The sequence below is a fragment of the Protomyctophum parallelum genome (genome assembly GCF_964188405.1).
Source record: "Protomyctophum parallelum genome assembly, chromosome: 12".
Lineage (NCBI taxonomy): Eukaryota > Metazoa > Chordata > Actinopteri > Myctophiformes > Myctophidae > Protomyctophum > Protomyctophum parallelum.
In genome coordinates, this window is record NC_139712.1 from 50,259,646 (window position 1) to 50,277,402 (window position 17,757).

A 17,757-nucleotide genomic window follows, 5' to 3' on the forward strand; every position below is an offset into this window, starting at 1 on the left:
TTATTATGATATATATATATATATATATATATATATATATATATATATATATATATATATATATCATAATAAATATGATATATTAGCATTAGGACTCTACTGTAGTTGGGCCGAGTAGGGGGCGCATTTAAAAAAACGTACAGCTAGATGGCGGTCTTCCACTGACTGTAGCACATCTCAAAAACAGATAGCTCAAAAAATACGATCGACTATGAACTGAAAGCACGGACACACCTCGCCGCTAGATGGCGCTCCTTGCACTGTCTAAGGGCTGTAGCCCAGCTGAAAGCACAGAAACAAGCCAGCACAGCTAGTAGGTTGAAATAATTGACGATTTGAGGTCGCTGCTGCATCAACCAGAGACGCCAGTTAGCGCTGTCTAGTCTTTCACACCCCCCACTCTAAACACACTAACACGGCATTGATGGTAATGTATGCAAGGAAACAACCGAGACTCGGCGATGGGTAAATAACACTTCTTTTACGTTTTTATTTACTCCAGACATTTCCTCCTTCCTTTCCTCTTCTCTAGCTGCGCTCTGACAGGCCGCCATTTTTATTGAAACCAAAATAAGTGGCTGTAGAAAACTTGCACCATTCAGCTGTTGCGGCACTTTGGACTGCTTTGCAACGTTTGACATCCAGTGAAGCATTCTCACTCACCGCTGTTTTTCTGTCTCTATTATCCAGGTGTGACCGAAGAGATTCTCAGCCCTATCAGGTACTTGTTAGCTTAGCTTGCTAGCGATGCTAGCGTCAAAATAAGATTAAAATGGACACTCCGTTTCGGGCTTCCACAGAGCACAACAGGCCCCATCCAGTGCGCAAAATGAATCCAAAAGTAGGGGGTGTTGGCGTTGGAATTTGACCAACAAACTCTGCACATGTCAAGTTTCAGAAACGCGTAGTTAAGAAATACGCTGAGAAATCAACTTTTGCGTCGAATCCAACATTTCTTTTTAGGATTCTGCACTGGCGACTTTTATCAGGCTAATGGTAGCTTACTCGTTTAGCCAGTCTGACAAGGCCTGTCCGCAATGGAACAGCAGTGTTTATACACACAATCTCCCTTAAAAAAATACAACTACACACTTGTGCTTTATTTTAACGCACGCGAGACTTGCTATTTCAACACCACAAATCCACAATTCTAACAATCGGAGTTGATTTGCTGGCCTAAAATACTTCGGTAGGTACGGCTAGATGAGCGAAAACAACCACTTGACGTTTGCTCGCACGGATTATGTGCAATAAGGAACAGCGTTGACATGCCCCACATCTGATCAGTAATAACTAACAATAATGTACACATATGTTGCAATATGTAGATTTGACAGCTTCCTTACTATAATCACGTTTTCACCAAAACAAGGCATTTTCATGCTATACACAAGGATCACTGCTCAAAATCCATAGTTAAAATTGAACATTGATGTAAGACAACTTTAGACACGGCAGTTGTATAGCTACACATGACACCCAGCACATTGTCTTGATCATAGTAATATTATGTACATAGTAAATGTCTAATTCAGCATCATCTGATATGTGTTTTTTACAGACTCTCAAATACTCATCCAAGAGCCATCCCGGAGGGGACCACCGCCATGAGAAGATGCGAGACTCCTCAGATGCCACTCCACCCTGCAAAGTGCTCAGGCGCTCTGACAGCCCTGAAAACAAACACATTGACAGCACGGGCCACAGCAGAGCGAAGGCTGTCCACACACACCGCGCCAGGGACAGGGAAGGAGGTGAGAAACCCAGTACCTAGTGATCACTGACGTTTAGAATAGAACACTAAAAGTGAGTGAACAGTGAACTATTCGCTAAACTGATGAAAGGTTCCTGTTTACTTAACCGTTGAATGATATTTAACTAAGTCAACTCTGCTTGCCTGTCTGAATTGACTATACTCAATGCTTTTCTGCAAAATGTTTATATGGCTGCAGCACTTGGAATAAGGTGTATACATAACATAATTGAATGTCTGAACAGCTACATATGGATAGCCTGCTTTCTGTCAGTGGTGGAGGGAATCCACTCTTGGTTTAGGCTTATCTGGCTTTGTTGTACCGTGCATGCATGTAGATCACGGTTGTTTTCTAGTGCTAACATCTATTTTATTTTACTACAGTAAGTAGAGGGTATTGTTATCTAATAAGCCAGATATCCGTTTGGTGCATTGTTCAGAGTATAACATGCTTTGAAATCACTGGAAAGGTAGTTTGTTGTCTTGCAGTAGTAGTAAAATTAATTGGAGCGAATTCAGGGATTTTATATTTAAGCTTGTATATTTCATGCACACCACTGACACAAAGACTGTCCACAGCAAATACTTCGTTCAATGCCTAATATCAGCCACTTTGAAAGTTCTTAGCTAATGCTGAAAATGTCAACATTCAGACAGAAAACGAATCAAAGTTTTAGGCTGTTTTCCTGACATTTGTTGCTATCTTGATTTGATACACTTGACGCAAAGTTGTCTTTCTTACTAGAAGCAAAATACATTTTCAATGATTAGTTTAACATGTAACCTACAATCTAGGAAACGTGAAAGTTTCACCCAATGGACTGTGAAACAGTTTTTGTTGTCTTTCCCAATAGAATATTGGCCATCGCAGCAGATCATAATTAGAAAATAGAAATATGAGACTTACTTCGAAACCTCAAATGCAAATGACAGACTAAATGTAAATTGTCAGCATGCTGGTTTTAAATTGTTGACCAGTGTAGCCTGCTCAGAGCAGATATGATCATGTGTAGTTACAGATATGGGATAAGACAACAAAGGTAACATTGCACAGCAGCAGTGCTCATATGTGACAGGTTTAGCAACAACCAACCAATCACAAATGAGAAGGAGTGGGACACTGGGACCAATATTTCAGTTGCAGAGTATGGAAATGTCTGCAGAGATTAGTCATGACATGAACTTGCCAAAAACTATGCAAATGACCACCTGCATTGTGTGACAAGTAACTGAGAAGTAAGGTCATAGCAAGCTGTCACAAGCGACAAAGTTGGCAAGGTCTGGCACCCGTTTCAAATGTTATCAACCGATAATCACCAGTAGGTTACTTATCACTCAAATGCAATCGAGCCAGCAGGCTCGCCTGGAGTAACCAACGTCGGACATCTTCATGTTTCCTAATCGCAGCCAGTAGGCTACTAGGCTCAGGTGAGCCTTCAAGTTATAAATAACCTACTGGTGATTATCGGTTGATTTTTATATTCAAATCTGCTATCGGTACGTACAGTTGTACTATCATCTAGTTTATTACAAATCTACCGGTAGTTAGTATTTTGAAAATCCATTGTTATGGAATAGATACAGAGTCAGTCTAATTTTGTCAGTTTATATGATATACTGCATGCTCCGTTGGTTCAGTCACAGATAAACCATGATGGATGCCATTGCAAAGAGTGACAAAATTGTCGTATTTTTATGAAGTTCATTGATTCAGTTGGTGCCCAAATGTTTTCTTTCTGGCCAAGATCATTGCTGAATGAAATCACAGCATTCTAGAGTCCTTAATATCTTCAGTACCGTGATTTACAATGCTGTCAAATGTCAATTTGAAATGTGTGCTTGTTGGTACTTTGTGTAAGCCTTGTGTGCTGTAGTGCAGCTACGTTGGAACCAGGTGTGCTAAGAAAAATAATCTGTGCTCAGTAAACTTTTTATTATGGTTTGAGTTACCACTCATAGGGCTGAGGTGAAGTTGAAAAGTTAAACCAGGTGAAAGCCTCAAAGGTGGTGTTAACATTTTCACATCACTAACATCATAATGAGCAGCAATATCTGTCACTTAATCTTACTGTCCTACAGTCCTATTGGACATGCAGTGATGGATAGGTGACGTGTCAGCCGTCAGGTTAAATTACTGCGATTTTGACTCTTGCTAACTTATGTCACAGCTTGGCAAGACATTAGTGCACAGACGTGTAGCATGTACCTTGGTAACATGACAATGCCAAGTCACCATTATTCTCTGCAAGAACATTTACTAGTTGAGCGCTGCTCAATGTAGTTATTCTTTTCCAATAGTGTAGAAGTCTTGATTCTTTGTGCCACAATTGAGTCTAGCATCTTCCATCAAATTTGGTAATGTCATTTTCATGGCTTTTCAAAGTGCCTTTGATAGTCTGATCAAAGCGCAGAGGTTTTCACAAAGTTAGAACCAATATTGCAAAGACTGAGATGTTGCCCAGAGATAGAAGTAGTTTTAAAGGGCAGGACCACTTTTTTTTAGTTTAGTTATATTAGTTTACCTTGCCATGATATAACTCCAAAGGTGGACAAATCAATTGATAATTCAAAATATGCTCATTGACTAGCTCCAGACGGCACGGAACTAGTCTGAAAGCGTGTGAACGAGTCTCTTGCTGACAAGCTCCCATCCATTGCTGTCTATCGCCGTGCCGACTGGTCGGAACCCGTTCGTGAAGCGCCAAGGATGTTCGGTTGGTTGCCGATCTCGGGAGCCGTCGATAACTGTGTGGTTAGTGATGAGGGGGTAAATACTCCACTGTAGAATGCATCTTTAGTCTGCTCGTCATGTTTCAGAGCTGTTGCCAACCATATTCCATACCATATAGGCATATACACTAGATACCATATCCTCAATCTCAACTCTCAGTTCCTGACCTATACTGAACTCCAAAGCAAAGCTAGTGCAAAAATGCTGCCTGTGTGTGTTGTTTTTGTTGCGGGATGCAGACACTCCGATTCAGTGAGTGAAACAATTGATCAGGTCACGAGCTCAAAAGAATCGACCGGTTTCACCACTTGAGCCCTATTACATGAGCCATTTAAAAAATAATCGTGAAAGAGAGCCCAAATAAGCAACTACAGTTCAGAAACAAGCTCAAACTAAAGCAACGCACAACTATGAATATATATATATATATATATAAGGTCTTTTACAGGAATACGATCCCAAAGTCGCTTATAATAGGCAGAATTGGCAACACTGCAAACCAGTGCTGCAGCCTACTTTGCATGCGCAAAAACAATGTTTCATCAGCCAACTGGTTTGTGCTGAACTAAATCATGCGGTCTGTCGCACTCTGACAGTTTAAGTAGTGTTGATGGATGTTGGGACAAGTCTTTGAACTAGTCTGTTCTGTTTAGTGGGGAAGGACCTTTACAGTATATGCTCTCAAAGTCACTCTTAGCACAAATTAACACAGTTGATTCAGACAATACCAGTCCATCAACAAACCCAGTCCTTTTTTTAAATATATATATATATATATATATATATATATATAAAAATGTTAATTTCCTGTTGATTTGAAGATCAGGATCCAGTCCGGGGTTTCTTACCAAAATCAACAGGAAGGTAAAATCTTTATATATTAAAAAAAAACCCAAAACTACTGGCTTTGGCGATGCTCTATATTGTCTGAATCAACTTTGTTTACGGACTAAAATACTGATTCAGCATACAATGTAAGTCGATGAGTTTTGAATTATCAATTATCACTGGAGCAATTTTTTATTTCTTGTCCACATTTGGAGTTGCATCATGGCAAGGTAACTAGAACTCAAACCTCTACCAAAGTGGTCTTGCCTTTTAAGCCCCTTTTACTTTTAGAAATCTTAAAGGCGAGAATGTTGCGCCGTTGTTCTGCTTCACCATTATCTACAAAACGTACACAGACATGGAATGGATTTAGTATTGTTGTGCAGCCTTTGAACTGGCTCAGAATGTACCGATTTCAGTTTTTTAGCTTTTAAAACCCATTCTGAACGGGCACCCATTTTGGTGTCAGCATCATGTTATGCTTTAGCTATTTAAAAATAGCAGATCTACAAGCTCATATCGCGCCACCGAGTGGCGCGATACGAGCTTGTAGGTCTGCTATTTTTGAAAAATCGAAGAGCGACTGACATTTTTAGAATCTGATCTCAGGTCAGAATGGGTTCATCAGACCAGTGTGTGTCCGGCGGAAACCTCGTATGAATCTGATCTCAGGTCAGAATGGGTTAACAGTACATTTAGTACAGTCAAAGGTTATGATAAAAGGATAACATAAAAAGCCCCAGGGGGCTTTCTGTAAAAGGGACGGCTGGCAGGGCGTGATGGGCGTGACACAGATCCACACAAACCACTCCGTGCTTCCTATCGGTTTCTCCTCCCAACATGTATACACGCTGCCATTTTCACCACCCAGACCTATTTTCAATGGAACATTTTAAACAGGTTTTTTTTTGTGAGACAGTCCTGACCTTCCAGTGACAACAGATTTAAATATATCCTAAATGATGGACCTAGTCTAAACAAATCAATCTTTTGAGCCTGTATTTTGTGAAAAGAAAATGTAGGCTACCATAAATTATCCATCAATTCTGTCTTTTGACAGCTGTCATCTCAATTTGTGTGCATGTGGGGGAAAGAGATTGATAAAGCGAACGAGAGGAGAATTAGGTTATGATGTTAGTTTTGTAACTTTAAAACAAGATTTTCATGATTAACTGAATTGTGAATTGTTAAGACTAATTATGTTTTAGAAGACAAAACTAGAAGGAAATCATTACTTGCAGAAAGTTTACATAAGACCAGACAATTCAGACAGCTTAATTTCTGTTTAATTCGAAACAAAAACAAATTAGCTGTTAACATTGGGGTGTGCTGAGATCCCTTTGCATTCACGCTTGTCAGACAAGTGCTTTCCGTTATTATAGCTCCATAATTGTCGGATAAGATTGTTCACAAACTGTAAATGACTCGACATTCACTGAATATTTATTTTGGTAAATATTCTCTTCTTTAGTATGTGTTATTTGGTTTTTCACCATTTGTCTAGTCAGACTTGTTAATCCCATATGCAGGCACAACCATGTGCTGTAGGGCAGTGGCTCCCAAACCTTTCGGATTGAGACCCTAAAGAGAGTCTAGACCAGGGGTCCTCAACTAGAAATGATGAAGGTCCACAAATATTTTTTTGAATAAGACCGAGGTCCGGTCCCATGCGCGGCGTCCATCGGAGAGCGGGGCTCTATGCCCGTTTAGTATGGTCAAGCCAAGCTTATACAAATCAGATCCCCTTCCAACCAACCAATAATGGGGTGCAGAGTGCAGGCCCGGAGTGGAACTCCAAATCCAAATCACACTGCGCGCGCGCGTAGCGCGCGCCAGAATTTTGGGGGCCCTTGGGGGACATTTTGGGGGCCTTTGCAGCAATTTCACATGAGAAATGTACCATCTGATGTTATTTATATTATTAACTTAAAAAAAACAAAAAAACAAAAAACCTTTTTTTTTTTTTTTTTTTTGGGGGGTCCGCAAAGAGGTGGTCCGCGGTCCGGTCGCGGACCGCGGTCCGCCAGTTGAATACCCCTGGTCTAGACGTTTGCCCAGCACCCAAAGTGCAGAATGCGTTGCTTTGCGCAGCGTTCTGTGCTTGTAGATCAGCTATTTTCTATGTAGGAAACCTTTTTTGTGTAGGAAAAGACAATGGGATGTTTACTTGAGTTGTGACCCATGAAAATTGGTCCGTGACCCCCAAAAATTGGTCCCGATCCAATGTTTGGGTAACGGTGCTCTGGTCCTTCTTTGCCACTCTTAAACCTTGACTCGTGCTAGCACTGTTTCTGCATTCATGCTCTCTCTGTCTCTCCTGTGTCAGAATGCCTTGTCAGAAGAGGGTACAGCCTTCTATTCAGTCCCTGCTTCTGTCCAATGGGGACTCTCTCTTACTTGATTCTGCCATAGATATAAAAAGACCAATTTCAAAATGATGTGGCACTTGAATCGAATTGGTGCTACTCATGTAGAGCTGTGACTATTCCAGCATCTATCTTGCCAGCTGATTACTGACTGTTTTAAGCCCTACTGGTCCGCTACGGTATGTCGGTACAACAATGAAGAAGGCATCCCAGATTTAGACATGTGATGCTATAATTTCAGCAAGCCTTTTGGTCAACTAGACACTGGTGGAAAACCCCTAGCCACTGTTTCTAAAACTGGATTGAAACAATTAATGGATTACAGATTGGCAAAGACTTTTGGGTGGTCTTTCATGTAGGGACTGTTAACCCATTCTGACCGGGCACCCATTTTGGTGTTGGCATCATGTTATGCTTTAGCTATTTATAAATAGCAGATCTACAAGCTCATATCGCGCCACCGAGTGGCGCGATACGAGCTTGTAGGTCTGCTATTTTTGAAAAATCGAAGACACTTTTAGAATCTGATCTCAGGTCAGAATGGGTTAATAATGAAACTGTCAGGATGTAATAGACATTTTTAGAATCTGATCTCAGTTCAGAATGGGTTAATAATGAAACTGTCAGGATGTAATAGACATTTTTAGAATCTGATCTCAGTTCAGAATGGGTTAATGGATGTAATGGATACAATAGATGACACGTTTCATGACACGTCAATGTCGTTTGTAATATGGACTAATGTATCATGCAGAATTTACTTGCATCTTATTAGCTTACATTTTTCACATGGTCAGTGCTATATAATGAATGAAGTTTCCCATTAACCCATTCTGACCTGAGATCAGATTCATACGAGGTTTCCGCCGGACACACGCTGGTCTGACGAACCCATTTTGACCTGAGATCAGATTCTAAAAATGTCAGTCGTTCTTCGATAAAAAAAAAAATAGCAGACCTACAAGCTCGTATCGCGCCACTCGGTGGCGCGATATGAGCTTGTAGATCTGCTATTTTTCAATAGCTAAAGCATAACATGATGCTGACACCAAAATGGGTGCCCGGTCAGAATGGGTTAAAGGGCCCTATCAGGGCTAAATGGGTTAACGAGTATCTTTAGTCTTTTCCTGTTATGTCCTTAAATCTGATGGTCATGCAACTAAGTTCTGTTTTGCTATTTCCCCTTATTTGTGTTGTCTTGCAGGGACCAGCTTTTCTCCACAAGAAAACTCTCACAACCACAGTTCCCTTCACAGCTCCAACTCGCATTCTAACCCAAGCAAGACATCTGACACAGTAAGTGTATTCCAGTCTCGTATGCGTTTCGTGTGACTTGGTATGCAGGTATAATATGGTTTGATGCAATAGCAGATTCAGCGCCAAAGCTATGAATGGCCATGTGGGCTTGGCTGATGTGTGTGTGTGTGACTGTGTGTATTCACTCAGTATGTATGATTTTGCAAACTCCCTGGGTAGTTGGGGAAGTTCAATAGATCTATTGAGGATGGTGTGCACTGTTTGTCAAACTGAAATGTTCTTTGCCGTGTTGTTGACAAATTCACTGCCGAGTCCTGCTGCATGTTCCCTCAAACCAAACATATTTCTCAGTGATGCCTCCTTGACATTGTCATATTTCATCCAGTGTAATTACTGAGCTAGCGTACATTTTGGTAACCTTGAAAAGCCATTCCAGACATCGGTCGATGGGGCTATTCCTCCACTCGGAAAGCGTCTCTGATAACAGCCAAGCATGGGCAGATGAATAGCTAGCTTCCCTGACAGGGATATTGTCTGTGCGTCTTACATTGCAGACCGTTGCATCAGAAATAATACCTCATGCATTCTTTCTCTCTGCAGCCCCCTTTTTCAGACTCACCTTGACTATTGCATCGAGTTGCTCTCATTTTTCCCCGACTGTAGCGATGCATGATTTTGACCAAATAGAAAATCTTATTTCAACATATTTCTGCTATGAACAGATGTTGCTTTTTCTGTACAAAATAAATTAATATTTATATGTGCAAATGGGGTTTGTCTTGTTACAATTATTTTAAGAGAGAATTTGCATAAATCAGTGCATTAATTCTAATATCTGTGGGTAATTTCTAAATATTTGCTCTTTGTCTTCTTAGGCCCAGCCAGGGGATGACTGGTCAGAACACATCAGCTCTTCTGGGAAGAAGTACTATTACAATTGCAGGACAGAGGTCTCCCAGTGGGAGAAACCCAAAGAGTGGCTGGAACGGTAACCAATTTACCTTTTACTCAAAGCCTTGACGAATAAAGGCTATTATAATACAAACAAACTGCATCTGGATTATTGGCGTTGATTTACAAATGCCTGGTAGAAATGATTCCCTAATTGGATATCCGTTTATTCCACAGAGAGCACAGACAGAAAGAGACCACTAAGACCGCCATCGTGAACAGTTTTCCCAAAGACAGGGACTACAGAAGGGAAGCCATGCAAGCGTCGGCAGCCACTGGATTTACTGCTGCTAGTAAGTATACCGTCACATGGTACTAGACAGACATGGTGGGAGACTGCTCTTGACTGCCCACACCCAATCTCAGATGCTCCTTTTCTGCGTCTGTACTGCAGATGTTTGTTTAACTCTTAAGGCCAGACCTCGTTCATTAAAATTGGGAATGGGCATTCGGCATGTTAAGTCTTGGGCAGACTAAAGCCCTGTGTGGGCTCCATACGTTGGTTTGACATACCAACAGTGCTATAGTCATCAGTCAGACAAACCTGTGCTGCGCAGTGTTTTTGTCTGCTATTTTTGAGTGGTGCAACCACTCTTATAGACAGCTGTGTGTCCCTGGGTACCTGGCTGGCTGGCTGGCTGGTTCTCTCATTCTTTTGATGAAAAACACAATTGTAAGGAATACAACCAGAAATGGAACATGTTTTGATTGAATTTGCATATTTATTTGGACGTCAATGCTTGCATAAAAAAAAATCTAATTTAAATAAATCAATTCAACCAACTCAATTCAACAAACTGATGCCAGTACAGTAACAAGACAACACTTATAGAACCAATGTTCACTAGTTTAACCAACTGATGCCAGTACAGTACAACAAGACAACACCTGGTTATAGAACCATCCAGTTCAGCCACACTGTAAACCCAGTGCAACCTAACATTACTAAATACCTGGTTAGAACCATAGTTGGGTGAAAAGACACACACGCCGTCGCCCATGTGTGTTGCCACACGATAGGCTAATGTTACTATCATTGCTACAACAGTAGGCTGCCCGCACGCACATGCGTGCCACGTTCATGTGTTGCTACATTACTATTACTACAGTCTACATTAGTTAGTGGGCTAACCATTGACCAAGTGTCGTGGCACCATTTTCACTCACCTATTTATTTTCCACACAATTCCTGCCGGTAATTTCCATCACATTGCATGTTCTTTAGTCCAATAAGCCTTTATTATATTCCTATGTTCCTTTATTGTCGCTTGTCGGACGTAAGTTTTATAACCTTGGTGCATGTTGCAAACACTTGCCGCCACAACTCGGCGACATATAGCCCAAACGTTGCTTGCTTTGTATGGTAGTTTAGTAACTTTTGTATCTGCTGTGAGCCAGGTGTGTGTGTGTGTGTGTGTGTGTGTGTGTTGCCCACAGCAACATCGGTTTGTAAATGGAGTGCATCACAGGAAACGTGAGGAGAACATAAAATAACATATTATATATATTGTCTTTATTAGTCAACGAAATTACATAATTATTTAGTCCCAGTTATTGTTTAAACACGTGGGGTTTTGTCTAGTATAGACTAGTCTATAGTCTAGTCTAGTTTTTGTTGACGAACATATTTCGTTTTAGTTTTCATCAACAAAAACAACACTGTGCTGTGGGTTAAAAATCACTGTGGCTCCCGACATGCGTGGCGAGTTAAAACTAATCTGTGCTGCAGGTTAAAATCACCCGTGGCTTCCTGTGAGTGTGAGGTTAGGGTTTGGGGAGGGTGTGTCCTACTGTTGGTCTGTCTATCCGCCTTGTGGTCTCTGGTTTGTCTGTCTGTCCGCCTTGTGGTCTCTGGTTTGTATGTCTATCTGCCTTGTGGTCTCTGGTTTGTATGTCTATCTGCCTTGTGGTCTCTGGTTTGTATGTCTATCTGCCTTGTGGTCTCTGGTTTGTATGTCTATCTGCCTTGTGGTCTCTGGTTTGTCTGTGATGACTCTTGTTAAGCTGATCTGTTGCTGATGCATGCTAAAGAGCTGCTTACCAAAAGACTGAGACTAAAGCCAACTCCACATTGCACAGATTCGTTCACGTTTTTGCGTCGGCAGCTTGTCTGTAGGAGACTCCCGACGACAAGCTCCCGTCACTTACCGTCCATATCATTCTGTGAGTGAAACAAGCGACAAGGTCTGTGAAAACAAGTCTGATTTCTATAGTGTGAGTGAGCTTGAAGTACTCCCCCTGGACATGATGCTAGTATGTCGCTGAAACTTACCCCCATTCCAACCCTTGATTCTAAGTGCCATGCAGGGAGGCACTGGGTCCAAATTTTTGTCTTTGGCATAACCTGGCTGGGGATACATCACTCAACTCCCAGTCTCAGGGCGGACACTCTAACCACAAGGCCAATGAGCTGGTACCAATGCGTAAGCAAATTGGTTCTAAGATTTCCTAGGGGCTCCTGTTCGGTACTGTGGACAGTGCCTTTTTAAATAGATATCAAACTAGTCTTTGGCTGTGGGTCCATGTAGGTTTCATTCTTATATTAACCCATTCTGACCGGGCACCCATTTTGGTGTCGGCATCATGTTATGCTTTAGCTATTTAAAAATAGCAGATCTACAAGCTCATATCGCGCCACCGAGTGGCGCGATACGAGCTTGTAGGTCTGCTATTTTTGAAAAAAATCAAAGAACGACTGACATTTTTAGAATCTGATCTCAGGTCAGAATGGGTTCGTCAGACCAGCGTGTGTCCAGTGGAAACCTCGTATGAATCTGATCTCAGGTCAGAATGGGTTAACAGTTTGACTGTGGTATAAAACATTGCAATCCCCATTTGACTGCCTAGTTTTTCACTAACTTTGAAGAACCACCGCGCCGACATCGTCGTTCCGTTTCATGAAAACCCGCCTTACGACGGTGTGATCCTTTGTCGTCGTGTTGAAGAATAATCCAAACTGCCGATCAATAACAAAGAGCGTAGGACAGAGCTACCCATTGCACGCCACCATTGCCATTCGAATGCATTGGGCCTCAATTTCATGATGTCATCCAAACGCTTCACCTATCGCACTGTCTGATGGAAATCCTGTCTTTAAACGTATAAAAACACGAATTACACAATGAAAACATAACTTGTGTAAATCGTGAACGGGAGGGAAGCTGTTGTACATCAATTAACTCATGTAACTCGTCAATGGGAGTTCCACCAATTTTAGAGTAGCAGAGTATCGCCTCTAAATGATAGTCTTATATAGTCTTTTCTTCTTGTTCACTTGACTTTTATGAGGGTGTAAGCCTGATGTCCTTGTCATGTGTACCAGTTGTTTGTATGAACATTTGAACGATATTATTTTAAACATGGATGATGATCACTTGTTTTTTTTTGGGGGGGGGGGGGAAGACATGCAGTAAAGGCCGTGTCGGGCTCGGGAGTCGAACCCGCGGCACACTGCGACTGGATTACCAGTCGGGTGCCCAGACGGTTACGCCACCGCCTGGGCCGATCACTTGTTTTTCATATATGATTTTGTTATTACTGGGTCTTTTCTGTCAAAATCATGATGGGCAAACTGGTATGCTTCATATTTGAGTGATGGTATTATGGGTGCCAGCTGGGTCCCTGGTCAGCTGACACAGCACAACATGTATATGTAGGTGCTTGTGTGTGTATTTCAGTGTAAATATGTTTTCTCTTATTCTAACCTGCACATGGCATTCAGGGAGTGAATGTGAGTGCTTTTAAAGTTCTCAACGGGCCCAAAAATTATGGCCCGGCCCGACCCTACCCTAACTGGGTCGGCCCGAGGCTCGGCCCTACCCTAAAAATTGCCATAATGTTAAGCCCGAAGCCCGACAAAAGCCCGACAGAAAAACAAGAGAGAGAAAAAAAAGCAGCACTAAATGGCAGCGCAGCGGCGCCGTGTTTCAGTGTGAAAGTGAGAACGGAGATCAACGGATTTATCGAAATAAAGGATGTATGTAACTCACGTTAGAATAGGCTATTAATGTTCCATAACTTCCATTTCCAATCATTCTAATGGATTCCATACAGTGGTGGTGGTGACTGGTGAGTAAACACGAATAGCTGCTGCAGCTCCCTCCCTTAGTTTCCTCTGAAGTGAAGTTGCTTTACGTGTAGCTATAAGTTATATATCACTGGATCGTTTGGTGACGTTGATTAATAATTAGGTTTTATTCATCGCAGCCAGCTGGGTTAACGAGACTCTCAGTGCAACATGACGAAAACCTGACGCTTCTTCAGCTGTGATAATCCGATTGATTTTATAAAATATTTAAGCATATGGCAACTTGGCAAGTTAACTGGTGGTTAGTAGCTCGTTTGGTGCGCAAACCAGAGGGAAACCAGCGGTAGCAAGGCACGCAAGTCTCTCACCGTTCACTGTTCTCTACTGCCTGCGCGCGGGGCAGGCTACAATGCTGCTCTGGCCTCGTACACACATGCTGGACTGACATGATCTGTTCTGTCTGTGTTTCATGGCCGCCTCATTCTCAATGCTTTTCCAATGGAAGTCACGTGGTTTGACATGTGTGTACGAGGCCTCCGAGTCTGAAATGCCAGTGCGATGCGACCCCGTCTCCAGTCCTCCTCCTGTCACAAGTGAATCGCCTAGCGCAGCCCTCTTCATAATAAATACATACACGTATAGGCTACACAATCACATTACACAAATAACAGAATTGCTATATTTATTATAATAACACTTAAAAAAAAAAAAGAAAAAAAAAGAACAAAATTGCGGAAAATCACAGAGCCCGAGGCTCGGCCCGGCCCGACTAATTAGCATATATTTTGGGCCCGGCCCGGCCCTAAAACGTCGGGTCGGGTCGGGCTTGGTCGGGCCTGGTCGGGTTCGGGCAGAGTTTGAGAACTTTAAGTGCTTTTTCTACTTAAAAGTAGTAAAAACCGAATGGTTTTATCATGTGATGCAAGATCGACAATATAGTTTGTAACTTTAAAGTGCCAGCCAATGAGTCTGTGTTGCGCACATGCAACACTGTGTGTGTGTGTGTGTGTGTGTGTGTGTGTGTGTGTGTGTGTGTGTGTGAAACGCTGTCTGCACTGAGACAGACCGCTGGTTTAGCGCAGCAGGCAAGACTCCTCCCTCCGCCCATGAACGTCACTTGAAAGTTTATTAAAGTTTAACTTGACAGCAGCACTACTTACAGTACTTAGTGCTGCTGTCAAGTAGTTTGAAATTAGTTATGACAATCGCCGGTCAGTATGTTATACTTTGTAGTACGCTCGGTGTCGCGTGCCAAAAACAGGCGACGACATGCTAACAATGCATCATGCTGCCAGGTGTTTAACTTGTATATCTGTGGGGGAAAAGTTAAATGTTTCAGTCCTACAGTGCCAGTCACACTGTGTGTTTGTGTGATAATGGTGAAGCTAACCTATGTGTCTACTGACTTCACAGAAACAGCCCAGGTGGAGAAGCCCACAGCAGCCCACTCCACCCACTCTCATTCGTCATCCTCGGGCTCAGGCAGCCTGAACCATTCGTCGGGGACTCCGGGCTCCTCGGCCTCCACGGTGCCCGTCTCTCCGGTGCTGCAGTCCTCGATCCCCCCGCTTCTCCAGGACCCCATGCTGCTTCGACAGCTCCTCCCAGCGCTTCAGACCGCTCTGCAACTCAACAACGCCAGTGTGGACATGGCCAAGATCAATGAAGGTGAGGACTTGTTCAGAACACGCACCTGCATGATGACCTATTTATATTCACCCTTGGCACTACTAGGGTGTCGGTGTGTTGTGTTTCTTGAAGTTGAGTTATCTTGGATCTAGGTGCTATGAGCAAGTGGAACTGAAATGTTTTGGGTCTTGGATCAACATTTTTTACAGTATAACTCATTTATCTAGATTCTAAATCAAGCTGTACTGTACAAATGTATGTGTGGCAGATGCTGCCAGACTGCTAACAATGTACAACATAGTGGTCGTAGAGGTTGAATAAGTTTGACTGAATGTGGATTCACTGAAGGACATACCATCGAAGGGATTTGGCACAGACTGCATGTGGCACTAGTTAGCTTAGCAGTGTTGCTAATCACAGTTCAAAAATGTTTGGCAATCATCATGTGTCTCTGCAGTTGCATGCGGTTGCTGAGTGTACCCTTGACAGCTTGCCCACTAGTATTGAGTGTTGTTGGGACAGTCTGGACTTACTGGCTAGCCTAGCAGATGGAGCTGCCCAGAGCGGGGCATGTTCATCTTGTTGGCCCATGACTACATGCTGCTCACTACTTTTTACTTGCCAGTCCTATTTATCGCCTTTGCCCCCAAGTTTACCTATTGGGGCTGCGTGGTTAGTTTACCTATTGGGGCTGCGTGGTTAGTTTACCTATTGGGGCTGCGTGGTTAGTTTACCTATTGGGGCTGCGTGGTTAGTTTACCTATTGGGGCTGCGTGGTTAGTTTACATATTGGGGCTGCGTGGTTAGTTTACATATTGGGGCTGCGTGGTTCTTGATCAGATGTGAAAGTATAAAAATGTTGTGGCTTGAGGACCGTGTCGCAACTCGCAACACATTGTGAATGTGAACTTTTAGATCTACTAATTTCAGTGAGGTTGATTTGATTTGTATGACAGGGATTCAGGGAATACATCTTGCTTTATTCGACTCGTCTCGACTGTTCGAAATGTGTGTAGATCAGTCAATGTCTTAGCCAAGTGATATGTGATGGCTTTTGTAATCTCTTTGTGCCTGCTTTGAGAACTTGACAGATGTGTGTGGTGATGCAATGTATAACGGGTGTAATTGAGTGTGTGTGTGTGGTCTGCACTGCAGTACTGCAGGATGAGGTATGAGAATGAAAGAAATGAATCCAGATATTGAGCCCATTTATTTAACAGGCAGTGTATTCAAATAGCCTAACATAAGGCAATATGCATAGTCTGAACATTAGCTTCCAATTGCATTATTGAACATCACCTAAACACAATAATTAGGCCTTCCATTCAGGATGTAAAATAGAGTACCCTAGTCCGGCTTATAAAAAAAATGGAAAGAGTGAAGATATTCCCTGCTGAACTAGGAAGCGGCCAAGCGCTCACTCCCAAAGATTGTGCAGGGTACACTACAGAGAGAAGCATCCTGTGATAGAGGCTAGGGTACACTACAGAGAGAAGCATCCTGTGATAGAGGGTCCACTACAGAGAGAAGCATCCTGTGATAGAGGCTAGGGTACACTACAGAGAGAAGCATCCTGTGATAGAGGCTAGGGTACACTACAGAGAGAAGCATCCTGTGATAGAGGGTACACTACAGAGAGAAGCATCCTGTGATAGAGGGTACACTACAGAGAGAAGCATCCTGTGATAGAGGGTACACTACAGAGAGAAGCATCCTGTGATAGAGGCTAGGGTCCACTACAGAGAGAAGCATCCTGTGATAGAGGCTAGGGTACACTACAGAGAGAAGCATCCTGTGATAGAGGCTAGGGTACACTACAGAGAGAAGCATCCTGTGATAGAGGCTAGGGTCCACTACAGAGAGAAGCATCCTGTGATAGAGGCTAGGGTACACTACAGAGAGAAGCATCCTGTGATAGAGGGTACACTACAGAGAGAAGCATCCTGTGATAGAGGGTACACTACAGAGAGAAGCATCCTGTGATAGAGGGTCCACTACAGAGAGAAGCATCCTGTGATAGAGGCTAGGGTACACTACAGAGAGAAGCATCCTGTGATAGAGGCTAGGGTCCACTACAGAGAGAAGCATCCTGTGATAGAGGGTACACTACAGAGAGAAGCATCCTGTGATAGAGGGTACACTACAGAGAGAAGCATCCTGTGATAGAGGCTAGGGTACACTACAGAGAGAAGCATCCTGTGATAGAGGGTACACT

The 17,757-nt window shown here is 42.7% G+C and overlaps 1 protein-coding gene across 4 annotated transcripts in view; it reads left to right on the plus strand.

Annotated features, from left to right (window-relative positions):
• The first annotated feature begins 308 nt into the window (after positions 1 to 308).
• waca (WW domain containing adaptor with coiled-coil a) overlaps positions 309 to 17,757 on the plus strand; it is a 40,363-nt gene continuing 22,914 nt past the window's right edge. For 2 of the 4 annotated variants that reach the window (XM_083778765.1, XM_083778766.1), the window contains exons 1-7: positions 309 to 465; positions 691 to 721; positions 1,562 to 1,766; positions 8,883 to 8,974; positions 9,811 to 9,923; positions 10,064 to 10,179; positions 15,327 to 15,581. In XM_083778765.1, coding sequence (XP_083634891.1) covers positions 425 to 465; positions 691 to 721; positions 1,562 to 1,766; positions 8,883 to 8,974; positions 9,811 to 9,923; positions 10,064 to 10,179; positions 15,327 to 15,581 — 853 coding nt within the window. In that variant the 5' untranslated portion in view covers positions 309 to 424. The remainder of the gene's footprint in view (positions 466 to 690; positions 722 to 1,561; positions 1,767 to 8,882; positions 8,975 to 9,810; positions 9,924 to 10,063; positions 10,180 to 15,326; positions 15,582 to 17,757) is intronic. The other 2 variants (XM_083778767.1, XM_083778768.1) reach the window with 1 other exon arrangement.